A 21,224-nucleotide genomic window follows, 5' to 3' on the forward strand; every position below is an offset into this window, starting at 1 on the left:
AAATGAGTGACATATATTTCAAAGTTCTCAACAGCTGCAGCCGTGGCTCTCTTCTACAGGTAAGAAGGGGAAAAAAAAAAAAAAGAGGACAAAAAATACGAAAAGAAGAGATAAAATTGTGGATACAGATACATATAAATCGTGGTTGTGTAGCATAAAGAGATCACATCAACTAACTCGATGCCAAATGGAACTAGAAGAAATAACGAAATATGAGAGTCGAGACAGAAAAAGCGGAAACAAATCCAAGAGGCTATGTCCTCCACGTCTGTATTTTCTCATCTTCCAAACACCAAATATCCATACGATATATAAATAATAGAATAAATATATATATAAAGAAGTTTGATTCACATACATGGTGGCATGTTGCTTCTTGTGCCACATGGCGATAGCCGTCGTCGACATGAACTGCTCCTCCCCGTCCAGCGGAATGTCATCACCTTCATCATCTGTGGCTTCCCATTTTTGTCGCTCTAAGCCATTTCAGTTCTCGGTTGGTAGTACCAAGCTCTACGGGCTCGAGTTGCAGAGGAAGAAGGACTTGTTGAAGAAGCGGCTTAAGTTCGTAGTCGGTGCGGAACTCTCTAAGCCATTTTCCCTCAGTTTCAATCTAGACTCTCAGGTTTCGTGCTCACACCGCATTCAGCTGTTTGTTTTTGTTTTTGTTCTCTTTTTTTTGGAGTTCTTCGAGCTCTTGGGTGTTGGATGAATTGTTGAGAGAGCTGTGGATAATACTTTTTGGGGTAACTTGGTAGCTGAAGATGTGGATTATTATTGACAGCTCACTTACCAAAAATAAGCAAGATCCTCTTCCAATTAGCAACACCATGATTTTAGGAAATTAGCCATTAATTTTGTAATTGTAAATTCATTCCATACTCAAAATCAGTTACCATAGTAGATTAATTCCTTGTATCTATTTATTTGACCATTCCCTCAATGTAAAAGTTAAGTTTCAGAAATACAAGTTCGGCAACGTTTGGGCCGATGGGATTTTAGAAATTGTAATCGGTTTGATCGAGGCTTTTGTTTTGGCTATTTTGGGCCGATGGTTCGGCAACGTTTTGACGAGTTATGATAGAATTGTGGTCAATTTCACTAATGGAGGTCATTTTGGTTGGACATTTGGAAAAACTAATCTGTTAGTTGGGGGCTCATGCATTAGCGCCTAGCGGTGCTGTAGTTGGTTGTATTTGCATTGGGAATGCTGGTATTATTAAATAATAGTATGAATTCAAGTGTAGGAAAGCCTACAATGAGTTATGCAACCACTTTGCTTTGAATTGTTTTCTATCATTGCAAACTAAAGCAGTCGTCTATTTTTTCATTTCCTTGTGGCAATTCACCTTGCAAACTAGTAACTGGACCTCTAAATCTTACATAATCTTAAACTCCATTTGGCAGGTAAAATTTGTTAATTCTAATATATAAGTAAAATCATATATTAATAATGTCAAAGGTACAAGAACAGGCGGTGAGAATCCCAACAAATAGCTATAGGTGCTACAGTGCGGTGAAAAAAAGAAAAAAGTTGGTAAATTCATAAGCTTAGCCAAATATATGGTTTGGTCATGGGTTTTCTTGGCTAATTGGGAACTCAGAAAGGGGCCGTCATGAAGGTGGTTAATGAAGTGGTCCAAAATTATATAGACAGCTTTTATTTATCTGTTTTAGTGGGTCATTGCAACAGGGGGGAGAATGTTGTTGCAGACTACTGTGGGAATTCGCCAAAGAACTCAATTTTCTCATCCTCAGTCATGATAGTTTGTCAACTCTGGGTTTTAGACAAAGTAAGAAGATAGTCGGATGGAGTGGATCAGCCAGGTTGGCATTTGGGCAACATGCAAATCTCATGGGGTGGGATGGTAGACTAGAGGCTGGGGAATACTGGCGCAGCACATGTGGTGTAAGGATGCAAGGTGGGTTGGTGGGTGAGACTTATGTACAGGTCAAATCGGTTAGTTGGGAATGGTAGATTGGCCGGTGAGTTTAGGGACACGTGAGGTGTGGTTTTGGTCCAAAAAAGGGTATATCAGCCTTCAATCATCGTAAAAGCCAAGAAAAGATAAACTCTAAGAAAATGGTAACTATGTCTTGTGAGGGAAGGGGGTGGAGGAGAGGGGAGGGACCTCCTTTCTCCTCTCAGGGGAGTGTCTGTGGGAGAGTTTTAGAAAGAGAAGGGTCTTCCTTCATCAGGTTATGTTTCTGTATGTCGTATGTGGAAAAATTGTTTGCTTTGCTGCACCTTTGCCTTACAAAGTTACAATGCCATTGTTGGTCATTTTATCCAAATTTAAGCTCCAATTTTCCCCCCTCAATGTTATATCGTTTTCCAAATCATCCCGGTTTGATGCTTTATTGTCTACTTTCTTTCATGTATTCAATTTAGATTAAATGAATTGATGGCTCTAAGATGAGTTTCTTGTCCTGGACTGACACTGATTTATTTGGATGTGAAGACCTTCCAGGCTCATGACCTGTTACAGGTGCCTTGGATTGGTCCAGTTCCTGGGGATATTGCAGAGGTTGAGGCATATTGCAGAATCTTTAGAACTGCTGAGCAGCTTCATACTTCAGTAATGGACACATTGTGCAATCCATTGACTGGCGAATGTAGCGTTTCATATGATTTCACATCTGAAGAAAAACCACTATTGGAAGATAAAATCGTCTCTGTGCTTGGTTGCATGGTGTCCCTCCTTAACAAAGGGAGAGAGGATGTCCTTTCTGGAAGATCTTCAATTCAAAAGTCCTTTCGGTTTGAAGATATAAACTTAGTGGAGGATAATCTTCCTCCACTTGCCATTTTTCGGCGTGAGATGAAAAGGTGTTGTGAGAGTTTGCACATTGCTCTTGAAAACTATTTGATGCCTGATGATGATCGAAGCTTGGATGTATGGAGGAAACTTCAGAGACTGAAGAATGTCTGCTATGATACTGGCTTTGTCCGTGGGGAGAATTATCCACTCCATACTCTCTTTGCGAATTGGAGTCCTGTTTATTTTTCCACTTCTAGAGAGGACATAGGGTCCAAAGATTCTATAGTAGCTTTTTGGAGGGGTGGTCAGGTAACAGAAGAAGGTCTGAAGTGGCTAGTGAAGAAAGGATACAAAACCATTGTGGATCTTAGAGCAGAGACTGTCAAGGACGATTTTTATAAAGCAGCCATAGATGATGCTGTTTTGTCTGGGAAAATTGAACTGGTTAAAATTCCTGTTGAAGTTGGGACCGCACCATTGATGGAGCAGGTCAAAAAGTTTGCATCTTTAGTTTCAGATTGCAGCAAAAAGCCCATATATCTTCATAGTAAGGAGGGAGTATGGAGAACTTCTGCCATGGTCTCCAGATGGAGGCAGTACATGACTCGCTGTTCGCAGCAGTTAGCCTCTGGTCAGTCCCATGCTCCCAATGTTTTGTTATCAAGAGATGCAGATGGAATGAGAAAAATGCAGGAGTCTTGCATTATTGAAGAAAGTGTCTTCCTGGAAAAGGAGAGCGAGTTACTGCAAGATTCTTTGGGTTCAAATGGAGTACCCTATGAAAAGGTCTCTCTATACAAGGGTAAGAAAATTCGAAGCAGTAATGGGGCCCACAACAGCCTTGTTTCTGTCCATGCTATGCCATCAGTAGAATTAGTTGATAATGGAGTAGGATCTCTTGCAAACTTCAACGTGAAAATGGATCCTATGAAGGCTCAGGTTCCTACTTGTGATGTTTTCTCCAAAAAAGAAATGTCCAGGTTTTTTAGTAGTAGAAAGATCTCGCCTTCTACATATTTTTTTAATCATCAATTGAAGAGGTTGGAAACATTACCAGTTTCAAGAGAGGTGTATAATGGGACAAAATTGAAAGATGATATTGTTCATACTGATACTCTAACACGGCCTCTGGAGTCTAGAAGTTCGAATGGATTACTCAATGGAAGAAATCTATTGCCAGAGCCCCATAAATCATTTGCTGACAATGGGAAGCATTTGACTGGCGATAGTTTGGTTTCGGTTGTGAATGGACTGGACCAAGTGGAAAGGTCTTCTGTAATGACCGAAACTAATATCTCTACCACTGTGACAAATGACTTCAATGAGCATCTAAGATCCACATCTTTATTGGAGGATCGTTTGAGCAATGATGGAGCTGCCTTAGTTTCGGCCAATGGTGATCTGGGGCCAATTGAAGGTAATATGTGTGCTTCTACAACTGGGGTTGTAAGAGTGCAGTCAAGAAAGAAAGCGGAGATGTTTTTAGTTCGAACAGATGGATACTCTTGTACCAGAGAAAAGGTGACAGAATCCTCCTTGGCCTTCACTCATCCTAGTACCCAGCAGCAGATGCTTATGTGGAAATCGACACCAAAGACTGTATTGTTGTTGAAGAAACTGGGGCAAGAGCTCATGGAAGAAGCTAAAAGGGTACCAATAGAAAATATTGTTTGCAAATGCCTAAGAGTTTATATGTGGAACTCAATCTGTTTTTTTTTTTTTTGATAAGTAATAATCTTTATTGAATAGAATGAAACTAGGCAATGCCCAAGTACACAGGAGGTATACAAAGTTAGACACCTAATTACATTCTAGTAAACTGGAAAGAAGATAAAAACTCATGAACATTCCCACCTTTCAATACAATAGCAGAAAACCATTGGAAAAGAGAGAATACAAAAAAAATTCCAGATTTCCCCCACTACACACTCCTTATTGTTAAAGCACCTATCATTCCTTTCCGATCGTAGGCACCACATTAAGCACAAAGGTATCATCCGCCACACTGCTGCCAGTTGAGCGCTATTGTGAGGCCTATTCCAGCATGCTAGTAGATCCATCACACTCTTAGGCATAACCCAACTCAGCCCGGCTCTACTAAGGATTCCAGCCAATAACTCCCCAGCCACCTCACAATGTAAATCAAATCATCTGTCGATTCCCCACTCCTTTTGCACACGTAGCACCACTCCATGACAATCATACCTCGCTTTCTTAGATTATCAACCGTTAAAATCTTCCCATGTGCAGCTGTCCAGGTAAAGAAAGCAACTTTAGACGGTAATAAAACCTTCCATAGACTCTTCCATGGAAAGAAAGTAGGCTGTTGGATTGTCAAAACCTTGTAAAAAGATTTAACAGTAAACTTTTTTCTCCCCATGTGAGTCCACAACATACGGTCACCCCCATTGCCTCCTAGCCTTGCTGAATACAAATAACTGTAAAAATCTGCCAGCTCTTCAAGTTCCCAGTCGCGAGCGTTTCTTGTAAAAGTGACATTCCAAGTTACCATCCCATTGGCATGACATAGTACTTCTGAAATTGGGACCTGCTTATTTCCAGCCAAGTTAAAAACAACTGGAACTCAATCTGTTTAGTGAAAAAAGATATGTTTCTGCTGTTTTTCCCCAATTTCATTGCTTTTTATGTTTTTAACTTATTGAGTTTTTTCCTTGAACAAAAAGCCCTATTGTTGGCATTGCAATTTTGTAAAAACAAGTATTTTTGGTTCCAACACACTGCAAGAGAATATACTCACTCCATCTCATCATTGATGGGAGTTAGTGAAGAAAAATAGACATTACTTTTTTCTTAAAATCCTTAGATGGGTCAAGAAAGGTGTTTCAAGTTAAAAAAGGAAAATGAAGGCTCATATATCATTAAATGTGATTCCAAATTCAGGGTAATATGGGAAGTTAAATCAATAAATGCTTTCTTTTTTAGAAACTCCATATATTTTTGGGAGAACACAGAAGGGAGAGCACCTCATTTTTTTGGAACCTAGAGAGTATCATCTATATATATAACAACATAGGCAATAGGGTTGTGGTATGTTATCTTGTTACTGACAATAGAGTTATAATAAAATTTTGTTTTGAACTTGAAATTAAGTACTAAGTTAGTCAGCATACATTCTTAGTGGAACTTCTCTCGGGTAATGGGATGTCTTACCTAGCAATTGAATTAAAGAGGATAACCTATTGTCTAATTCTGTGGGTATACTAAAGGATATCGGTCTCAGCTATAAGTGATTATGTGAACCTTCATATTCACTCATTCAATCTTTGCATAGCTATTTTTCAACTGGATTTATTGCATCTCATTTGCAGGTTGCCTCTTACTTATATTACCAAGAGCAAATGACTGTTCTTGTGGAACCTGATGTGCATGACATATTTGCTAGAATTCCAGGGTTTGGATTTGTTCAGACCTTTTATAGTCAGGACACCAGGTACTGAAACTCTTTGCTTTAAGAAAAACAACATTGAAGATTTTGTTAATATTCCTCTACTTCAGGAGTTTGTTGACATGTTGGAGTCCTTAATGCAGCGAGCTACATGAGAGGGTTGATTTTGTGGCATGCTTGGGTGGAGATGGGGTTATACTCCATGCATCAAATCTATTTAGAGGTGCTGTTCCTCCTGTTGTATCATTTAATCTTGGATCTCTTGGATTTCTGACTTCCCATACTGTAAGCTTCTTAACTCAACTTTGGAGTTCTCTTTTCACACAGTCATTTTTTTTTTATTTACTTGTCATATTTCTTTGATATAGATTGAAGACTATAAGCGGGACTTAGGACAAGTCATACATGGAAATAACACGCTAGATGGTGTCTATATAACTCTTAGAATGCGTCTTCGATGTGAAGTTTTTCGAAAGGGTAAAGCAGTGCCTGGGAAAGTATTTGATGTTCTTAATGAGGTCGTTGTTGATCGAGGTTCTAATCCATATCTCTCAAAAATTGAATGCTATGAGCATGACCGACTCATAACCAAGGTGAGGTTGGTGAATTCATTTTTAATATTGAAAAAAACCTGTTCTAAAACTCTATGTTCATGCCTTAACTCTTATGTTAACCGAGGAGTTGTTGCTTGCTCTCTCTAATCACAGGAAGACAGAAGTCTTAACATTTATTTAATGGGAACATACACTTTCCATCTTCAAATTAATAGGTGTTTGACACTTTGCATTCCGGATTGCCAAAACTAACATATTGTACCCTCCAGCCATCGTCTTCTATCAAATAGCACCCTTTGTTAAGATCCGATGATCAAGATTGTGTTTTGTTATCTATTTTTGCTATCTTAAGACCATATTCAGATAAATGGTACTATTTGACAAAGGTAGCAGCTGAAGGGTGAAATATGTCAGTTTTGATAGTTCGAGGTACATAGTGTAGAAGTCTTGTTAATTGAAGGGTGAAAAGTGTATCCCTTTATTTAATTTAAAGCTGTGTCCATGATTTATGGTACATCTCATGTTTAAAACACTCAGGCAGTTGGAGGATAAGTTCATGGTATTGCCAGTCATTTAATGATGGTTAATATTTCTTCAGGTACAAGGTGATGGAGTTATTGTAGCTACGCCTACAGGAAGTACTGCTTACTCTACTGCTGCAGGAGGTTCCATGGTAAACATTGCTTTGTATTTGAGTTGTATATATAATACTTCTGGTGCCTGGATATATATATATATATATATTATTGTGTTGATTCCATGGGATTACCTTTTTTCACTCGAATTGAGCTTTCAATGAAACAGGTTATGTTTTTGGATTTTTTATAACTTTAATGAAAATCTCTCTCTCTCTCTCTCTCTCTCTCTCTCTCTCTCTCTCTCTCTCTCTCTCTCTCTCTCCTCATACCTTTTTATAAAGGGCTGATAAAATTGGAGCTTCATAGTTTGTAACTAATGAGATTGATGCAGTGTTTGGTGCATGGACTAACCATTAGAAGAACTCCAATGGTTGCATGTCAATTAAGAAAATGCATTCATCCTTTTGTATTAGCTTAGCGGACAAATTTCTCTTCTTGGTGATTGCCGTATGTCAAGTGTACCAGGAAGCAGAAAAATCACTCAAAAAACTGAATTTTGCATGACATACTGACCTCATTAGAGAATTTATATATTTAAGAAACTATGATTTACAATGTAATTGGTATTATGCAACCAGTTATGTTTTCTGAATGTCCATGTTGGATGTGTATCTTCATCACTTGTCTATTTTCTAGTGAATCAATGGCATATTCTTTTAATAGGTCAGCATATTTATATAATTATATCTATATATATATTATATAATTTCAAAGCATGGATTTTTCTCCTATGAAGACACTTAATCAACTATTCATTATTATTTTTTATTAGTAAATTAATTTTACTGATGTTGTGTCTATCCATTAGTGCTCAAATATTAAAAACTCAATTATTTAAAAATATATAAGTTCAGTCCAGCAATTACAAATATTAAAATGGTTGTCTTGCTGTTGCACATTATTACTATTTTTAAGGCCGTCTCAAATTAAATGCAGGTGCATCCAAATGTCCCTTGCATGCTGTTTACACCAATCTGCCCGCACTCCCTCTCATTTAGGCCAGTTATACTTCCAGATTCTGCAAGGCTGGAATTGAAGGTGATGTTATTACCATATCCAGGCATCCGTTATTTCATATCTTTAGATCACAATCTGGTAGGCATCTTAACAAAGATTCTATTAACAAAAAGACGGTGTAAACTGGAAATCAATGTCAGATCCCGGTGCTTCCAACCTTAAAGAGGGAGTTGCTCTGTTTCTCTAAAAAGAGAATCGCTGCATGCTGGAACAAGCCAGAAGAAAATACAAATTTTAATTTCTTCACTTTTTGGTTCTTTAGGCATGTTTATAAAGCAACGATAAATGTTGGGGTGTTGGATCTAAGGATTTCATCTTGGAGTCCCACTCTCCAATGCCCACATCCGCTAAACGTTCCAGCAAATGTTTAGAGGGCCCGATATTTTCTAATCTCTGTTGTAACAGGATTCAAATGTTCTTTCATTTCCATGTTGAACTGCTCATCAGAAATCCATTTAGTGTTGGAGTACCATGCTTTTTTAATTTGGGTCCTGTACTTGATTGGTTTTGAACAGTATGCAGCGACCCTCTAAACTAAACAATATCTGTAGATGTTTATGGGTATAGACTTGTAGATACATTTATAGACATAATGATCCATACAGTCTTGAAACTCAACTTGGGAGCTGGTGAGCATTCTGCGGTAGAGATGTGTCTTTCTGGGAATTCTTTGCTTAGTTCTGTATATGTTTACAGGTATATACTTGTAGATACACTTAATAGACATAAATACAGTCTTGAAACTCCACTTGGGAGGTGGTGAGCATTTTGCGGTACAGACATGGCTTTAGGTCTTGATTTTCTGAGGTATATATGCCAACCAGTTTGGGCCACTCCGAAAGTATGTCCTGCTGTTGGTCATTTACCAGAGTTGGTTATCCCTGAATCCTAGAACTGGGAATCTCATAAAAACATGTTCTTATTAATTATTTTCATTACCTGTCTGATATTCATTAGCAAAATTAAGTTATTTGACTCTTTCTATTAATTAGAGAAACATATTAAAAACATAAAATAAAAACAAAAGCCAAAAGGAGCTTGTAACCCTAGTTGGGAGAGTGGTCCAAAGCATTCTCAGTTCTGCTACTTGTATTGACATTGACTTCTGTCATACTTGTCAAAAAAAGTTGTGTTATAATCGTATTCCTATCAGTGAAGTAGTTGGATGTCATCTTTTGAATGCCTTTCAGTTCTATCTAGGAAAGTACTAGTTTCATGCCAAATTTTCTCTCTATCTACTTTATTTTGAGTCTAAAACCATTCTGTCATCACACGAAGTTGCTTCAAGTATGATACAAGAACTGCTGTTCTATCTTTAATGTCACTGGTAAAGTTTGGTTATTGATCATGGTTCTTGCTACTTTATTTTTCGTATTTGGCAGATACCAGAGGATGCTAGAAGCAATGCATGGGTTTCGCTTGATGGGAAGAGAAGGCAGCAACTATCAAGGGGAGATTCAGTGCGAATATATATGAGCCAGCACCCACTTCCAACAGTAAATAAGTCTGACCAGACATGTGATTGGTTTCGCAGTTTGGTTCGCTGCCTAAATTGGAACGAAAGGCTAGATCAAAAAGCTCTTTGAAGCCTCTGAAACTGCAAAGAAACCTGTTCTCTTTTCCACACCAGATTGAGGTTCATGTAAATTTACTGTATATAGTACAAAGTATATAATACAGAAAACATGACATTAGAAATAGTAAATACCATCGATTCCCACATTGCCTCCCACCTGAAGGAAGGCTACTCAAGTTTCCTCCGACTTTCTTCTGTTCTATATGACAAGATGTAATTATATACCGTCCACTCTTGCACAGAAATAAAGATTTTCTTATAACTCATCAAAGGATCTGAAAGTTGACTGATGCTTGTTTGACTTTCTGTATTATTTATTATTATCCTTTTAGAATATATTAGTTGAATCTCATGTGAGATGCCACATGAAAATAATAAGACTATAAGGATCTGTAGACTACGTGCAGGGGAAATGATTTTCATATTATTTTTTTGGTTGTGAATTTCATATTGATCATTGAAACATTATTATTTCTGAAACAGTTTCTGTTTGTGCCTTCGATAATGCTTTAATTATTTGGTGCCTGCTTTATTATGCAGTGAAACATGCTCGGTTGACTTTAAAATTATTTGTCCCCTTTAATTTCCTTTTATTCATGAGACAGCTTTAGTTAGATATATCCTTTATTTATGCAAACTGAACAGCTGATTTATTTTGTATTTTTGGTTTTTCTATTTCACTATTACTTGCTATTTTTTGAAATTTTCTGAACAGGTACTGGAAGAAACTCAGCTGGTTCAAGCTGAAAAGGAAAACCTCGGAAACAATATCTAAAGAACAACTTATATGATTATATTATATAGAAAAAAAACCTTATCAGGTGCATTTAAGCATCCATTGATTGCACAACAAGAAAGCAAACGGCAATCTAAAACAAACAAGCTAATACTCACGTTAGCTTTCTTTCCTCCCTGAAGATGCTATTCAGAGGAAGAGAAGCCAGTGGTATGTTTGCCAGTAGGCAAATCTTTATCATCAAGACCATAAATATAAAAACACATCAGAACCTTATGTGTAATCTTCTAAACGGTAAATTAGGAAGTTCAATCCTTTTGAGATTTTCTTCTTACATGGCTCTCACGGCTTGGAACCTAGGTTCTTTGGGGAGGAACTTCTGCTGAGCATAAACAGACATGTAGTCAGCAAACACAAACTTGGGGTAAGCTCTATCCACTTCTTGCTTGAGATTCTCCACTAACTGAGGTGCAGGGGATATGGTGGCCTTAAGGGAGGGATTGTAAAAGGAAGCAACTGATCTCCTGTTCCCATCTGGCGTAGCCAAAATCCGGTGCCAAACACTCTTGTAGCGACCATTGCTTAAGACCTCAACCTGATCTCCAGTGTTGATGACAATGGCATTGGGAACTGGTTGAACATCAATCCATTGGCCTTCTTTAAGGATTTGAAGACCTCCCACCTTGTCATCTTGGAAGAGAAGGATGACACCTCCGGCGTCGGTGTGAGCTCGGAGACCATTCACTAGCTCTGGATGTGGACATGGGGGATAGTGGCTCACCTTAGTGCCAAAGAAGGCACTGTCTTCTTCCCCATCAAATGCTTTCTTGATGTATCCCTTTGGTAAGCCCAAATTCTCATCCATCACTTCCATGACCTTGACGGCCAATTTCTTCAGTTCTGCTCGGTATTCAGCCATGGTTTCCCTGTCATCAGCATCACAAGCCAAATGATATCAGCACGGTTCTGTTACAATAATTATTTGAGAAGTTTTTATTCATCTCACGTGCTTTTGGCTTGCAAGTGATCATGGCCACATGATATATGTTGGTGTTTCTTAGCACATCAAAAAAGTTTCTTTAGAAAGTAAAGCAAGAAACTTCTGAGCATGAATTTCATAAAGTTACTAGTTAAAAATATACATATACAAGACATATAGCAAGAGTGGATTGTACCCCTAAACTGAGAAATAGGCATGAAAACCACATGGTTTCAAAAGATGGAATCCAGAAATCCAAAAACGAAGTCATATGTAAAAGAAATTTCTCAATAAACGAGCTGTCTACAAAAAAATTTTCATTATCTTGCTTAAAGCCATTGACGTGTTAGATTTTCCTGTACAGCTTAGAAGTTGCTTGTAAGCATAATTATTTTATTGTCGCATAAATGGTTTTGCTCTTTACAGTTTGTCAGCAACAGAACGAGAGTTTTTATGCACTTGTGGGAAGTTTGATCAACAGAGTCTTCATTGTGTTCCCCCTCAATTTCAGCTTAAAAACACCAAGAAATGTATATATGGAATGCTTACATAAATCCAGGGGTTTGAGATGGCCACTGGCTATTGTCTAGGAGAGTGAGGACATCTTCCCAGTCCACATTCTCCACATTGTTGCCGTTCTTCTTTTCAGCTATATCCTTCAACAGTTTCACCGGTGTTGAGTTCTTGAAATTTTCTTCTCTTTCCATCTTATAGCACTCGGAGCAGACCTTCTTCACCCTTTCGAGGAGCTCCTCCGAAATTCCATGGTTCACAAGCTGCAACGTACAATAATTACGATAATGCAACCTTAAAAATTCTTGTCAACATAAAGAAAAATGCATTTACCAAGATATATAAAAGCTACAAGAGGCTATATACATTCATATCTTTCATTCCTTTTAGTTATTTTTATTTCATTTGAAAACTTGACTTGCATGATCATACAAGCTAAGCAATAGTTCTGCATCCATGCACCATCTGCTACCATTCTTAGACATGACTTCTTCTGCATGTTGATTATCAGTACTTACAGATTCACTGCAATTAATTAAGGAAGTAAGAAGTACTACCTGGAAGAATCCCCACTCCTCGCATCCGTTAGCAATCTCAGCCATTGTCTTGGCCCTCTCCTCACCACTGAGCTTTGAGAAATCAATCACTGGGATCGCCATTGAAGCAAAAGATCGAAGTGGCAAAGGTACTAGATGAGATGAAGGCGAGAGTTACTTTTATATCTAGTGTATGTGCTTATAAGGTTAGCTTGCAAAGTACTTGTTGGCTTGGAAGAAGGGTCTATCCTTGAACCTATTTATAGCAAAAGCTTCCCGCCATCTTCTATGTCAATCTCTTAGCTAGTTTTTTAAGTCTTCTCCTTTTTTCCCCCCTTAAAAGATAGCCATTAGGGGAAAGGTGTACTGTGCATGCATGGGACGGTGACACATTAGGTTTTAAATAATATATATATATATAATAAAATTTATTATATAAGGTCAATGCCTCTTAAAGTGTGACCCACAAAACAAGCATAGGCGTATTCCTTGTTTCATTTCATTCATTATTCAGGTAGTTAAGTGCATTAATTCTTGAATTTAAATTAAAGAACCCCCATAAAAAACTGTGGATCAAATCGCTAGCTGCAGTTAAAAACTGTTTCAAAACATTTTTTTACGATGTTACAACATCCCTAAAACAAAGAAACATGCAGTTCGATCTTGATCAGATCTAACACATATATAGTTATTAACATAATTACTATATATATATATATATACACATTGTTTGACTTTTCAAAATCTTATTTTACTTGTAACTCAATTAATCTCTGCCGACTGTTGAGAACGTACGTAGTTACATTATCTTGTAACCCCAGTACGTACCGGCTTCCCATGACTTCGACACATGCATGGAAATTATGCTAGCTTTTGATCACAAAGAGTTCATGATGCATTATTAAACTAATCATCCATGTACTGATTTGTAGGCATGGTTTGAGGATTAAGGAATTAAGGGCATGCAAAGGTGAAGACTTTGATAAACAAAATGCTAACCAATCCAGCAAGTTTTTAATCTAATGCATGCATAGTCAACTTAGCGTAGCATTATCCTAGATTTCAATATATTTTTTTTTTTTAAATTCTTTTGTAAAGGAAAAATGATCTGTGTTTGAACCAGCTAGATATATGTATAGATGTTTTGTATGTGCACTTCGTGTCTCGCTGGCCATCTGATTTTATTCGGGTTGTCTGAATGTTAGGGCGCAGAAATGATGAAACAAGCTGATATACACTGGCCGTCTGATCAAGAACTTGTTTGTAAAAATAAAAATTTTTTGTATAGTCATTTTTACGTATTTTTTTGTATATTTCATTGACATAATTGATTGAATATTAAAAAAATTAATATAATAAATCAAATTAATAAAATATATAAAAAATACATAAAAATAACTGTATATAATATTATCTTCTTAAAAAATCAACGTATTTCTTTTGCCGATGTACTTGATGAGTACTTCGATATTTGAATCAGCTTGCATGCATTACATCATTCGGGGGTCTGTTGTGCCACGTTGCATGCATATATAACTGAGATCGATCATGCATCATGTGGGGGTATGTTGTGCCACGTTGCATGCATATATACCTGAGATCGATCATGGGAACACTTAATGCCTCTTTAATTAGTTACTTCGATCTCCAACATATAAAGCAGTGTTCAGGAATATAATTTTAAAAATGAAACATGCACGTGGCAGGTTTGCCATCAATGATGTAGAGTCTATTGGATCTGTCGACAACATTGGCCGACTAATGACAATTAAGCACACCATTATATTGAAAGAAAATGGTGGTTAATTTAATTATATATTATAAGAAAGTCAAGAGAATTAAGCAGCTTTTTCTATTCTTTTATTTATTTTTTTGGTACAACCGTTGAATGCATACCGAAGATACCATGCAAAAGTACCATAGCGAACGTCTAAGTTTGATCTGTGTTTCAATTACAATAGAATTTTAGCTTAATTAAATACATTTTTCATCATAAAATGATCAAATATTAATTGTTTATATTTTGTACCCTAAAATATCAAAACCAAGATATGCAATTTAATGTCATCCTAACTATATATAGCTAAGTTGAAATTGGAGCATAAGTTGAAATTATATTCCGTATTTTTCCTAAATAAATTTGTATGGTAATAAGCTAGGTGTGTTTATCAAGACACATGACTTAATTATAACAATAAATTGTGGACCCACAAGCAAATGCCATGTGACAAACAATCACATGGAATGATTTTTTTTTTTTTAATTAACATTTCAACCCTTAGACCATAATATATAATAATGTTTAGAAATATTATATATATAATGTAAGGTACATGATAAAAAAAAAATACCCGTTATTCGAGGTAACTTCCTTTAACTAACAACAAATAGAATAACTATATGTATAGCTGCTAAAAAACTATATTATTATTATTATTATTTATTAAAAGCCGAACCCCGAGATTAAATTTCGGTGTGGGCAATGGTACGTTTTCAAGGAAAGAGACGCATCGTCTTTAATTGTTATTATAACTATAGTGATTTGCAGGCAGCCATGGAAGGAGTACTCTTAGATGCATGCAGATACATTCCCCCATGACACTGTCGATCCCTGAATCATAGCTTATAATTAAGTGATAGCCTTTGAAAAATGTGATCAGATTGAATAATAATAATATTATTATGATGTATAATATAATATATAGTTTTAATATAATTAGTGATTCTCTTCCTTGCAATCCAAATTAAGGACTCTCTGATCTGCCTCTCTGTGTCTCCTTTTTTCTCACCGTCAAACACATGTTGTTGAGCAATTGTCTCTCAGAAGGTATATATTTATAGATTTTTTGGTTAATTTATTTTCTCTGTCATTCAGTACTATTTTTCCTTTTTTTTAATAATAAAAAAAACACTAGCATTCTCATCTATACTCAACTATGGAAAATCAATGAATGTGAACCCCTCGCATTGCATTGATTAGTTAATTCTTGATCACGCAAAAAAAAAAGAAAAGAAATCATTATAATATATATATATTCCTTTTCGAAAATCAGGAATATTCCATATTAATAACCTAGTTTTAAATGATCATAATATAATGTAGACTCCCTTAGTCCCTTTGAGTTGTAATTTGAGTTCCTTTAATTTTCCAGCTAGATCCTCTTTTTATTTATTTATTTATTTATTTATTAAAACAATCAAGCATATCAAATGCTATTTTTACAACACATATACATCCACTTACCTATTTATTCTCTATATAATTTAAATATTCTGTCTTCTTTTTATTTCTTTATTCATTTTAAATATTGTTTTCTAACTACCGTTAAATTTATAATATTTCAGATATATAAAAAGAAACATGTTAATCTTAATTATGTCCAGCGTCACTTAATATGTAAATCACTTCAAAAGATGTATAAATGTATATATAAAAAAATAATAATATATATGTACTTGTACTTATACCATATTATATACATAAGTATTTAACTTAATATGTAAGGATAAATAGAAACATGTTAATATTAAACTAAATATTAATATTCATGTTTAAGAGTAATTTTATATCAATGAAACATAAAATTTCATATTATATTAATTTTATAAATATATAATATATATAGCACATAATATATGTAATGTAAACAAATTAAAAAAAATATATATTTAGTTGGGTTCGGTCCAATTTAATTTTCAAATCACGAAAATCGGGACTGAACCGGTTTTTAATTAGTTTCAATTTTCAGGAATTGAAACCAACTGAATTGAAATTGACCGAACTGGTATAGAACTGGTCAGGTAGGTTCAATTCGGTCAATTTGATCGGTTTTTCGATTTTTCCTATACTCAGATGGTTCAATATTTCTCATATATTAGTGTCATTGCAATATCTCTTTGTTGCCAAAATGGCATCGATAGTCCAGTAAACAACTTTAAAAGAAAATAAAATGGAAAAAATCATATTGCTGATGAAAGTTTTGCAAAGTTTTTTGTGAATATTTTATCCTTTTATCATGTTTTACAAAGTTTTTATCTCGAGTGTTATTCTTTTTATTAAAATAAAATATTATAATAATATTTTAAGTTTTTCATATTTTATAAATAGAAGTGTAAATGTGAGAAATCTAAAGAAGGTCTAGGAAAAAGCAAAAATATAAAAAATGCTTACATAGATAAATAATGCATGTTAAATGTAGAGAAGCACTTTAGCTCATATGTACATTTTATATGATTGGTTTTACATAATCCAATGAAAACCCTATCTTGACGTATTGTTCAGACGTTAGTTTACATAAAATTACAAAATAGATAAGTCATTGATAGTGCTCTTATTAGCATCTTCAGAGCTAATTATTCACTTATAGAAGAAATTACATTTAAGGCTTAATCACAGTACGTGAAAGAAAGGATTTATTGCAGTTATGCAATCTAAACTATGGGACCATTTGCAATATCCGTAAACTAAAAACTTTTATATTAATCAACATATATTTGTTGGGTATAAAATAAACTAGGGTCCAGCCCGTCAGAAGCCCATTGTCAGTGATAAAAGAAAAGAAAAGAATTAGGTCAAAGTGATATTAACTCCACGGAAGAAGAAAAGTTTTGTTATATACAAGCAAAGTCGCGTACTAATCTGTGTATCAATACTGATTCATTCATATTCAAAATTTAAATTAGCATTGTTTTCAATAAAATTTACTTTTTAACCAATCACATTAGATTGGTGCATATATTAGTGCACAATTATACTTGTAACTAAATTTTTCCGAAAAAAAATATATAAAAAGAGACGACCTCTACAAACGTGACACTTTTCTACACTCTCTTGGACACTCTCTAGATTTCTATCGACATCTTCTCCAACCTTTCATCAGTCCTATTTTTTTTCATTATATTGAGAGTAAGCTAAGTGAGGACATGAGATATTGTAAAATTATTAAATATAGTAAATTTTGCTCTCAAAAGAAGACATTTATATATGTCAAATTATATAAATCTCTGTATCTTTTTTTATTTATTTATTAATATTTTATATACTTTATTTGTTATTTAATTCATGAATGAGCTTTGTGTGACTCTCCCAAATTCCGTTTGGGATCAGACGGACATTTGAAACGTCGAGATATGCAACACAAGGTTACCTGCCCCCCATTCATGACATATAAGATGCAATGTTCTTAACATGCATCTAACATTATGCAATATTTACAGCGGATAAATTTTTTTTCTTTAGCAATACTATGCACCAAATTGAAAATATCCCAAATGTTTAAAACATACTTCATATATAAAGACCCATTGAACAACTAAGATCACAACACTAGTTCAAAATGCTTATGATCCAAAAAGTACTGGAGATGCAACTTCATCGTACAAGTAGTAATTTACGTTAACTACTATATTAACATTGACGTCGCATCGTCGCTTAGTCAACTGTGTCTAGTTAGTCAGTTCCTGATTCTCCTTCAGGTCCTGTAACAAGATCTACCATTCGGGAGAAATGGTAGTTGGGATTACCACAGTGAGATTTGATTACAAATCTCAGTAAGTTAACAAAAAAACTTCCACACAGGCTAATGATGCATGGATGATAGTAAAAACATGAATGCATAATCAAATTCATAAGTGATTAAACCATAACTTGACGTACAACATAGCATAACTGACATAACTTAAATTGAAATGTGAACTGAACTTGACTTGATATGAACTTGATCTAAAACTTGACTTAACATGAACTTGTTCTGAAACTTGACTTGACATAAACGTGATCTGAAACTTATTCATTAACTGCTTAAATACATACTCCACACTCCACAGTTGTTGTGGCCCCATGTATTCTACGTGTCACAATTGCTGTGTCTCACGTAGTGTATGCGTCACAATTGTTGTGACCCCATACATAAGTAATCAAAGCATAACTTGACGCACAACATTGCATAACTGACATAACTTAAATTGAAACGTGAACTGAACTTATTTTTTAACTGCTTAAATACATACTCCACAGTTGTTGTGGCCCCATGTATTCTACGTGTCACAATTACTGTGTCTCACGTAATGTATGCGTCACAATTGCTGTGACCCCATACATAAGTAATCAAAACATAACTTGACGTACAACATAGCATAACTGACATAACTTAAATTGAAACGTGAACTGAACTTGACTTGACATGAACTTGATCTGAAAGTTGACTTAACATGAACTTGCTCTGAAACTTGACTTTAACTGCTTAAATACATACTCCACAGTTGTTGTGGTCCCATGTATTCTACGTGTCACAATGCAGTTAAATACATACTCCACAATTATTGTGGCCCCATGTATTCTACGTGTCACAATTGCTGTGTCTCACGTAGTGTATGTGTCACAATTGTTGTGACCCCATATTTCGTGTGCCATAGTTGTTGTGGACCCCATGAAACTGAATGTAACTCAAGATGAAACGTGACTGGAATACGAAATAACAGAAGCCTTGACGTAACATAATGTGACTTGAGCATAACTTGAAAGACATGACCAACTTGAGATATGGTTTTATCGTAACATGACTTAAACATGTAACACACAATATTTCATAACATGATATCACATGTAATGAAAACATAATTAACCTGACATACTTGCAACAGTGAACATGACGTGACATACATGTAATAGATGACATATTTAACATTATGTACTTGCAATATATGACAAAATATCTTGTGTAACAGATGAAACTCATGACAGAATAAATTCTGTGTAACAGACAAATATGTGATAACTTAGCATGACATGACATATATGATAACACACATACATATACTGTAGTTCCTTTACTTAGCACACATATACAGTAGACTGCTAGTAAGTTAAAAGCTAACTTACCTCGATCTCCGCGTTTCTTATAAAAGCTCAAGTGCGATCACGATGAACTGTAATTAGTGATTCTAAAAGTTAGAACTAAATCACTAATAATTTAAAATATGAAAAAATACTAACTTAAAGAGTAAAATTTCCATTTTACCCTCTATATGTAGGAAAATGACCGTTTTACCCCTAACTTAAGGTTTTTGCATGCTAACTCTAAAAGTCACCAAAATTTACATGCCTCATGTAAATTTTATCCTAAACTTAAATATCAATTTATAAAAATTTAAAACTAATCATAACTATTAAAATTTCATAGGGCCGAAATTCCTATATGCTATTTCCGTTGATTTTTGTTTCTAACTTGTTTTGATTAACCTTTTGATCTATGACTTATAAAGATGTGATCTTTAAACCGAACCGTCACATGATTTAAAAAGATGTCCTAAAACATATATAAGCTTCTAATTCAAGATCACATGGTTAAACATTAACCAAAACATAAATTGAGCCAAGAACATCCACACTTTGGCCTATCCGAACATCTCTTTGCATAATATTTCATATCTTTGAAACTAATATCAAATATCTTCAAAATAATATTCTAATCTGTATATAAGAGGCTTAGGATCCTCCAATAAAATTATCAAAGCCATTGGAATAGGTTTAAACTACCAAAGATTTAAACTTTCTCAAAACAGAAACTGTTTTTTCTCTTCCAATTTCTAAGTTTCTAGCTCTAAGAAAATATTTCATCAAAACCTTTAATCATGCAACAAATCTTTAACCAATAATTATATACACATATTAAAATACTCCATAAAAATTTTGGACCAAGATCTATCCATTAGCTTGGTCAAAAACTCCAAAATACAACATATTCTCCAGTTTATCTCCCAGAATGACCTTTCTAGAGTTTAAACAATATTTGACTAACCAAATGATCTTCAAATGGAACAAATAAGATATCCACATAAACTAGACTAAAAAAGAAACAAGTTGTATGAAGGAGACTTTATGATAAAACAAAAGTTTCGAAATGGGCGTGCAAAAGAATACTTAAAAGCTGTCCGAGAGAGTGTTTGGTGTTCATTCAATGAAATGTGTAAAGGAAGATGACTTCGTGGGGAGCGGGCTGGAGACATTTATGCACAAGATATGGAAAAGGATGAGGCTGAAGTGAGGGTTGAGTGTATGTCTTTTTTACCCAATAATATCTACAAAAATCAGTTTAAGATATTTTTACCCAATAATATCTACAAAAATTAGCTTAAGATATTTTTATCCAATAATATCCACAAAAATCAGTCAAGATATTTTTACCCAATAATATCCACGAAAATCAGCTCAAGATGTTTTTACCCAAAATCCACAAATATCAGTTTAAGATATTTTCTAATGGTAGAGTATAGACTTGGAAGAGTGAGGTAGCTCTTTGATTTTTTTTCCTTCTAGAACCTTCTAGATCCTCTTGAAGACATTTGATTAGCCATGTAGAGGATGAAATTACTTGGCCAAAATCAATGTTAAGGTGTCCAATTAAAACTTTTCTAACTTAATTTAGACATTCCACACTTCTGATACCATAGTGAGTAATAACACTAACTATGTGGTTAGACTAAAACCTATACGATTAATGGATTCG

At 34.9% G+C, this 21,224-nt stretch overlaps 2 protein-coding genes across 2 annotated transcripts; one reads left to right on the forward strand and one right to left on the reverse strand.

The window, feature by feature from the left end:
- The first annotated feature begins 181 nt into the window (after positions 1-181).
- LOC122299125 (NAD kinase 2, chloroplastic-like) lies at positions 182-10,219 on the forward strand. The gene is made up of 8 exons (XM_043109095.1): positions 182-625; positions 2,463-4,412; positions 6,092-6,213; positions 6,312-6,453; positions 6,537-6,761; positions 7,321-7,395; positions 8,297-8,398; positions 9,760-10,219. Exons 1-8 carry the CDS (start codon positions 359-361, stop codon positions 9,961-9,963), a joined length of 3,087 nt encoding a protein of 1,028 aa, XP_042965029.1. The 5' UTR covers positions 182-358; the 3' UTR covers positions 9,964-10,219.
- A 553-nt stretch (positions 10,220-10,772) lies between these two features.
- LOC122299126 (1-aminocyclopropane-1-carboxylate oxidase 5-like) lies at positions 10,773-12,933 on the reverse strand. The gene is made up of 3 exons (XM_043109096.1): positions 12,739-12,933; positions 12,218-12,444; positions 10,773-11,615 (listed from the first exon to the last, which is right to left on the reverse strand). The coding sequence occupies exons 1-3, from the start codon at positions 12,838-12,840 to the stop codon at positions 11,021-11,023; spliced, it is 924 nt and encodes a 307-aa protein (XP_042965030.1). The 5' UTR covers positions 12,841-12,933; the 3' UTR covers positions 10,773-11,020.
- Between the last annotated feature and the right edge of the window lie 8,291 nt (positions 12,934-21,224).

Source organism: Carya illinoinensis, chromosome 16 (assembly GCF_018687715.1).
Source record: "Carya illinoinensis cultivar Pawnee chromosome 16, C.illinoinensisPawnee_v1, whole genome shotgun sequence".
In the NCBI taxonomy this organism is placed as follows: domain Eukaryota; kingdom Viridiplantae; phylum Streptophyta; class Magnoliopsida; order Fagales; family Juglandaceae; genus Carya; species Carya illinoinensis.

Excerpts from the sequence above, each read along its gene's own strand:
- LOC122299125 (XM_043109095.1), top strand. The coding sequence starts at position 359 with ATGGTGGCATGTTGCTTCTTGTGCCACATGGCGATAGCCGTCGTCGAC. Across the intron at positions 6,762-7,320 it reads ATGACCGACTCATAACCAAG|GTACAAGGTGATGGAGTTAT; the intron begins GTGAGGTTGGTG and ends ATATTTCTTCAG. Across the intron at positions 7,396-8,296 it reads CTGCTGCAGGAGGTTCCATG|GTGCATCCAAATGTCCCTTG; the intron begins GTAAACATTGCT and ends AATTAAATGCAG.
- LOC122299126 (XM_043109096.1), bottom strand. The coding sequence starts at position 12,840 with ATGGCGATCCCAGTGATTGATTTCTCAAAGCTCAGTGGTGAGGAGAGG. Across the intron at positions 12,445-12,738 it reads AGGAGTGGGGATTCTTCCAG|CTTGTGAACCATGGAATTTC; the intron begins GTAGTACTTCTT and ends TGTACGTTGCAG. Across the intron at positions 11,616-12,217 it reads TCTCAAACCCCTGGATTTAT|GGAAACCATGGCTGAATACC; the intron begins GTAAGCATTCCA and ends TGCTGATGACAG.